The sequence below is a fragment of the Ammodytes marinus genome (assembly GCF_949987685.1).
Source record: "Ammodytes marinus genome assembly, chromosome: 17".
NCBI lineage: Eukaryota > Metazoa > Chordata > Actinopteri > Uranoscopiformes > Ammodytidae > Ammodytes > Ammodytes marinus.
In genome coordinates this window covers 2,166,871-2,174,739 of record NC_137221.1, presented here as the reverse complement: position 1 = coordinate 2,174,739, position 7,869 = coordinate 2,166,871, and the positions used below count along the sequence as shown (strand labels likewise).

The 7,869-nt window shown below is 41.8% G+C and overlaps 2 protein-coding genes across 2 annotated transcripts in view; one reads left to right on the top strand and one right to left on the bottom strand.

Annotated features, from left to right (window-relative positions):
• anp32e (acidic (leucine-rich) nuclear phosphoprotein 32 family, member E) overlaps nt 1-400 on the bottom strand; it is a gene marked incomplete at its 5' end in the record, with an annotated part of 5,062 nt that extends 4,662 nt beyond the window's left edge. The window contains one exon of the mRNA XM_080045369.1: nt 364-400. Coding sequence (XP_079901495.1) covers nt 364-400 — 37 coding nt within the window. The remainder of the gene's footprint in view (nt 1-363) is intronic.
• A 1,871-nt stretch (nt 401-2,271) lies between these two features.
• The window catches only part of pogza (pogo transposable element derived with ZNF domain a), a 16,129-nt gene continuing 10,531 nt past the window's right edge, over nt 2,272-7,869 (top strand). Inside the window, exons 1-6 of the mRNA XM_080045099.1 lie at nt 2,272-2,374; nt 2,902-2,961; nt 3,366-3,481; nt 4,664-4,706; nt 6,737-6,902; nt 7,729-7,869. The exon at nt 7,729-7,869 is cut by the window's right edge and continues 124 nt beyond it. Of these exons, the coding sequence (XP_079901225.1) occupies nt 2,349-2,374; nt 2,902-2,961; nt 3,366-3,481; nt 4,664-4,706; nt 6,737-6,902; nt 7,729-7,869 (552 nt within the window). The 5' untranslated portion in view covers nt 2,272-2,348. The remainder of the gene's footprint in view (nt 2,375-2,901; nt 2,962-3,365; nt 3,482-4,663; nt 4,707-6,736; nt 6,903-7,728) is intronic.

The window sequence follows — 7,869 nt, the reverse complement described above, 5'->3', positions numbered from 1 at the left end:
TTTACGTGTTTAAAAAATTGCCTTTCCAATGTGTTTTTACATTATTTTAATATTATAATTTTTTTCTCAAAATGCAAAAATTATCAAATAAAAGTCCTCCTCTTACTTCTTGATTCAAACCATTCCTTTTGATTCAAACACCACACACACACACACACACACACACACACACACACACACACACATTTAGTCAGTCAGTCAGTCAGTCAGTCACACACACACACACACACACACACACACACACACACACACTCTCTTTTTTAAGGCAGAAGGGTCAAAATTCCAGAAAGAAAAACGGTCCCAAAAAAAATATACTTTTTTTCTCAAAATGCAAAAATGATCAAATAAAAGTCCTCCTCTTACTTCGTCTCTGTTTTGACCCTTCTGGCTTTCCGTACATCATCAACACACTGTATTTAACAGTTTAAACACCTGTATGAAGTCGGACCAAACAGTTTAAACACTCGCGATAACCATATTTTAAGTTGCGTTATCTGTGTGCGACAAAACCCAATTGAATTAACATTTTGTTGAAAAACCGTAAAAAATGCTGCGTTATAGATTATAGATTAAGTAAATTTGCCTGTTTAAGTGCAGTGTGTGTGTGTGTGTGCGTGTGTGCGTGCGTGCGTGCGTGCGTGCGTGTGTGTGTGTGTGTGTGTGTGTGTGTGTGTGTGTGTGCGTGCGTGTGTGTGTGTGCTGTGATAGCGAGAGTTAGAGTGTGTGTGTGTAATCTTAACTAACCAATTCACACACACGCGCACGCACACACACACACACACACACACACACACACACACACACACACACACAGAATGGAGGACAGTTACGTTTACAACATCTAAACTTTTCAGAGAAGTTTTTACAGGAAGTTTGAGTGACGTGTTTGCGATCGGGACGAATGTGACGTCAACACTCGCTCTGCCAGAAACACTAAAAGCTCAACAGATGTGTTCAAATGTCACGAACACACACACACACACACACACACACACACACACACACACACACACACACACACACATGCACACACACACACACACACACACACACACACACACACACTGAGACACACACACACATGCACACACACACACACACACACACACTGAGACACACACACAAGCACGCAAGCACACACACACACACACAAATACACACACACACACACACACACACACACACACACACACACACCATGTTTGCACTTGCTGAATGACACAATAATAAATACGTGTGTAAACAGAGCGAGTGATCTAACAATCAAAACAGTAAGATAATTACAGCTAAAGGCCTTCTATAAAACACCTGTGTGTGTGTGTGTGTGTGTGTGTGTGTGTGTGTGTGTGTGTGTGTGTGTGTCTGTGTGTGTGTGTGTGTGTGTGTGTGTGTCTGAGTGTGTGTGTGTGTGTGTGTGTGTGTGTGTGTGTGTACACGTATTAGCACCGAGCCGTAAACCAAACGGCCACTTACCGGTTGTTTTATAGCCGAACCACAATATGTTATTATGTCGTAAATACGAGTAAATATGACGAATGCTCACAGGCTTGTTTTGAATGCCTCTTAGATACACTTAGACACACACACACACACACACACACACACACACACACACACACACACACACACACACACACACACATACTGAGACACACACATGCCTTACTTCAAGTCAAGTCAGCTTTATTATCAATAACTTCACATGACATATAATTCAATTCAATTCAAATTGGCTTTATTGGCATGAAAGTTACAGTTTTGTACAATATTGCCAAAGCACATCATCAAATTAATAAGTAAAAATATTCAACATATAACAACATACAGATGATTACAACAAAACTAAATGAAACAGTGAGACCTGGTGTATTATGTCCTAATGTTGTGGCAAGCCGAAATAAACTGTCCTGCGAGGACGGAGCTCTCTTTACGCTCTCCCATAACTATTCTAAATTGCTCTTCAGGGGAGCTTCTAAAATTTGGATGTTTTTGGCCGAATTTGTTCAAATATATTTTGCGGACATTTTTAAATTCTCTCTCTCTCTCTCTCTCTCAGTGAGGCCTGCGGTGTCTCTCGCCCGACCCCTCGCTGTATAGAATGATATGGCCCTACTAACAGTCTCTCTCTCCCCCCCCCCCCTCCCTCTCTCTCTCCCCCTCCCCCTCCCTCTCTCTCTCCCCCCCCCCTCTCTCCCCCCCTCTCCCTCTCTCTCTCTCTCAGTGAGGCCTGCGGTGTCTCTCGCCCGACCCCTCGCTGTATAGAATGTCTGTTCTCGGTGGTGGACTTCCCGTCCCACTTCCCGTCTCTGGTTCACTGTTCTCTCTGTCACTTCGTCACCTGCTGCTCAATGTCCTACGCAAACCACATGATCAGGTAAGACTGTGTGTGTGTGTGTGTGTGTCTCTCAGTGTGTGTGTGTGTGTGTCTCTCAGTGTGTGTGTGGGGGGGGATCTGTGTGTGTTTGTTTGTGTGCGAATCATATTAATTTTGTAGTTCTAAACAGTAAGGTGTTTATATAATCAATAAAACACCTAACTATATGATGAAGTACAACACACACACATATATATAAACATAGCAAAAAAAGTTAGACCGTTTGTGTTAGGAGTATTTCTTTGTTGTAACAATGCTTCTTGGTAGTAAATCTTTTTCCGTTGGAAAGCCTGTCTATTACTCTTTTTTCAAATGGTGCCACATTTGTAAGGAAAATGCTTTTTTTTGCTAAGTTAATATACTAATATTAAATTTTTTATTAATTAACTGTAAGGACTCGGCACGAGGGAATTACATTAAAATAAAGGCTCTCCAATAAAAGTATTTTTTCCACGCTTTTTGCTGCATTTCATTAAGTGTGTGTGTGTGTGTGTGTGTGTGTGTGTGTGCGTGTGTGTGTGTTCCAGTAAACATGCCATTGGCAAAAAGGCTCCTCTGTACCAGAGTATCTTCGTGTCAAACCCGAGGTATGAATCACTTTCTACCGACAAAGCTGGTTTATCTTAATGTGCAGTGTTTGGATAGAGGAAAATTAACAACTTGTTATGAAGTTTAAGTTGAATTTAATGGGCCGCTCCGGTGGCGTAGTGGATAGAGCGTGTACCATATTGGCTCTGGCCTTCGTTGCAGTGGTCGCAGGTTCAAATCCGTGGACCTTTACTGCAGGTCATCCCCTCTCTCTCTCTCTCTCTCTCTCTCTCTCTCTCTCTCTCTCTGTCTCCCCATTTCAACTCTGTACTGTCTAATAAAGCTTGAAAATGCCAAAAAATAAATAAATAGAAATTAATTCAATAACACTATTTCATTTACGTGTGTGTGTGTGTGTGTGTGTGTGTGTGTGTGTGTGTGTGTGTGTGTGTGTGTTTTGCAGGCTGACTCGGAGGCTGAGGTGTGTGTCTTGCATGTTTTCCACCTTCAGAGGAGACGTGATGGCCGTTCACCTCACAGAGAGACCAGACCACTGCTGCATCATGTTAACAGACAACGGTAACACACACACACACTGACACACACACACACACTGACACAATGGTAACACACACACACACACAACGGTAACACACACACACACACACACACTGACACAACGGTAACACACACACACACATAGACGCACACACACACTGACACAATGGTAACACACACACACACATAGACGCACAAACACACACTGACACAATGGTAACACACACACACACACACACATAGACGCACAAACACACTCACTCAATCACTCACATAAAGTAACTTAAATTCATGAGATGAACACTAGATGGCGCCAGAGCTAAAATATCCACTAGTGTAGAGTCTGTACAAGACTTGGGCCGCATTCCAATCCCCATACTAACTACTGTTTAGTTTGGTCGAAAAAAAATGTAGTATGGTTAGAAGTACCCGGATGTCTACTACATCCGGCCGAGATTTTTAGTGTTGAAAACTGCATCCTATTTGGGGCGATTCTGACCCACAATCCATCAACGAATGAAAACAACCAGCGATGAGACGGATATAAAAGCAAGAGGCAAGATCAAGGAGCCATGTTAGGATGGAATAAATAAGTTAAAGTATGTCCCAGTTGTAGAATGAGTATGAGATTTGGAACGCGACTGTGTCTCAGGTGGTAGAGCGGGTCGGCTGATGATCAAAGGGTTGGAGGTTCGATTCCCGCCCTGCCACTTGTGTCATGGTTGTTGTGTCCTTGGGCAAGACACTTCACCCACCTTGCCTCGTGTGAATGTCGATAGTAAGCCTGCTGCTATCGGTGTATGAATGTGTGTGTGAATGGAAACGTGGGAATGGGAACAGGTTTCCCTTGAAAAAGAGTCTCCGGTCTCAATGGGATTTACCTGTAGAAATAAAGGTTAGAAAAAAAAAAAAGTACATTAACTGAAGGTATTCGAGTATTCCCATACTGCACAAACTAAACTTGATACTTGAAGAATAATCTGAAGTTTTTGAACGCAGGGCTTTCACGCTTTGTGGAGTTTTTCAAGGAAAGGAAAGAAAGGGAAAGGAAAGGCAAGTTTACTAAGCAGATCACACACACACACACACACACACACACACACAGAGGCAAATTATTCAACCTGCTTTTACAGTAGAACTATATCACCTCATGTAAATTCTGGTCGGACGGAGGTAAAGACCAAACTGTGTTCACTGTTTCAGATCAGAGAGAAAACTACACGCAACAGACTCACAGCTCTGACAGGTAAACACTGGTCACATGATCACACACACACATAACACCCCTTGACAATAAAAGCCTGGAAAAAAGCAATGTCTTATTCAAAATATTGATTGATTGATTGATTTAATTTATTTCAAACATAACAAAAATACAAAACAAAATGAAAAGCACAAAAATACTACGATAACAAAAACTATGTTCAAATTATTTCACAAAAAAAGAAAAAGAAAATTACATAATGTACAATTCACAGTCGATTCAATAGATCTGCCTGAAAAGGAGAAGGAAGAAGTTATTTAAAGGGGCAGTGTGTAATATGACATCATCAAGAAAGTTCTAGAATGCAACGCTCCCTGGGTAACCCCACCCCTTTAGAATAATAACAGAAGCTACAGTGGCCTTCAAGGACAAGAACAATTCTAAATTCTAAACAATGCACCTGATGACATTCCAAAACGTGGATGCCTCCTTAAGACCTGCCTGCTCAATGTACAAAATGTAATATTAATATTTGTAATTCTCCGCTCAGGAGGATAATTCAGATTATTGGCAGAGGTGATTTTACACCAATGAGGACATATTTATGAATGAGGATATTGATTTGAGATAATACATTACTTAAAATGTTACACAGTGTCCCTTTAATCCTACCCTTATTCCACAGCTCAATAATTCATATTTATTAAATTAATTTTCTGTGTTGTGATATGATGATGAATTTGATCTTTTTTTATATATATTTTTAAAGCAACTGAAGTTCCATCTTTGTAATCGGCCGTTTGTTCGACCGTAAGACGCTCTTTGATTGTTAAAGTGTTTTTATCAGTTGCTTGTTTTTATCGGATTCTATAATTTATTTTTTATTATTGTTTTTGGCCTTGCGGTTTTTGTGTTTATGGTTTGATACGTGTGTGTGTGTGTGTGTGTGTGTGTGTGTGTGTGTGTGTGTGTGTTTGTGTGTGTTTGTGTGTGTTTGTGTGTGTTGTGTGTGTGTGTGTGTGTGTGTGTGTGTGTGTGTGTGTGTGTGTGTGTGTGTGTGTGTGTGTGTGTGTGTGTGTGTGTGTGTGTGTGTGTGTGTGTGTGTGTATATATTGTATGTGTAAATAATATACATGTGTTTTATATACAGCTCTGGAAAACATTAAGAGACCAGTCTGGATTGTTCTTCAATCTTCATCTCTACATTACTCCATGGAAATGCTCTTTAATGACAATATTTTTTGGGGGGAATTTGGTAGAAATGTTGTCAGTAGTTTGTAGCATAAAACCAAAATGTTCATTCTACTCAAACATGTGCCTATAAATAGTAAAACGAGAGACACTGAATATTTGGAGTGGTCTCTTAATTTGTTCCAGAGCTGAATAGTTATATATACAGTGCTGTTTGAAAGTTTGTGAACCCCTTGAGCCTTCTGGAATTTTATTTAAGCAATGCAGCTCAGGGTTCACAAACTTTTGCACATACAACATTTGTCAAATAATTTGTTTTATCTGTTTTAACAATTGATTTCTGGAAAAGAAAAATGTTGAATTGATAAACAAACATCTGTTATTTCATATAAAAAAATACTGGTATTGATAAAAATGAATTAATAATGGTTAAAATAAAGAAAATTCCAAAAGGCTTAAGGGGTTCACAAACTTTCAAACAGCACTGTATATCACCTTTTGATTCCTGTGAAGTACTTTGTGAATTCTATTTTTCTGTTAAAGGTGCTTTACCAAATAAACATTATATTATCATCTTTATCATTAATATTGGAGTATTTTTTTATTTTAATTTTTAAATGTTTTATTAATATGGGGGCGCTCCGGTGGCGTAGTGGATAGAGCGTGTACCATATTGGCTCCGGCCTTCGTTGCAGTGGTCGCGGGTTCGAGTCCGACCCGTGGACCTTTACTGCAGGTCATCCCCCCCCCCCCCCTCTCTCTCTCTCTCTCTCTCTCTCTCTCTCTCTCTGTCTCCCCATTTCAACTCTGTACTGTCTAATAAAGCTTGAAAATGCAAAATAAAATGTATTAATATTGGAGTATTGCTGTCCCTCCCCCAGTGTGACATCACATCCTGTCAGTAAAGTGGGCGGGTCCTTCGTGCCGATCCAGCGTTTTAACGGGTCGAGCCAGCTGTCAGTCAAAGCCCTCCACGCCCCCTCGGCGCTCTCCTCTCCCCCAGCCATGATCATCAAGTTCCTGGCGATACCCAAACAAGTAGAGCAGGTAAGTGGTGTCTGTCTGTCTGTCTGTCTGTCTGTCTGTCTGTCTGTCTGTCTGTCTGTCTGTCTGTCTGTCTGTCTGTCTGTCTGTCTGTCTGTTTATCTGCCTGTCTGTCTGTCTGTCTGTCTGTTTATCTGTCTGTCTGTCTGTCTGCTATCTATCTATCTGCCTGTCTATTAATCTGTCTGTCTGTCTGCCTGCCTGTCTGTCTGTCTGTCTGTCTGTCTGTCTGTCTGTTTGTCTGTCCGTCTTTATTCCATCGGGGTTCAATTTAGTTAATGTATGGAAACTTAGGACTGTCAAAGTTAATGCGAAAACAGTGTAGTCAGTGATTCTGGTGAACCCTTTTTGTCTAAATCAGTGAATATCTCCTCACGATCTGCTACCTGTCTGTACTGTGTGAGCTGAAAAATAACCCAGTGTTAATACACAGCCTAGGCTCTGTAAACAAAGGGGGCACCGTAGCAACATATGACCATTTACGTCAGTGATTCTGGAGAACGCTTGTTGTCAAAATCAAAAGTTTGTGTTCATTCTATGTAACTGCGGATCCTTGAAAAGTCATTAAATTAAGGTATATAAAAAAAAAAAATCTGTATTAACTCTTTCTCCTTCCCCCCCTCCCTCTCTCTCTCTCGCCCTCCCCTTCCCTCTCTCTCTCCCCCCCTCCTCCCTCTCTCCCTCTCCCTCCTCCCTCTCTCCCTCCTCCTCTCTCTCTCTCCCCCCCTCCCTCTCTCTCCCTCCCCTTCCCTCTCTCTCTCTCTCGCCCTCCCCTTCCCTCTCTCTCTCCCCCCCTCCTCCTCTCTCTCTCCCTCCCTTCCTCCCCCAGTCATCCCCCTCTCCCCTGTCAGACTCCCAGCTGCCTGTGGTCCTGTCCGCTCTCTGCCACGGGGTTCCAGGGGCGTCGCGGCGCTTCCTTACCCCAGTGAAGAGCATCGTTCTCTGGGTACGCGAGCGCAGGACGTGGCTC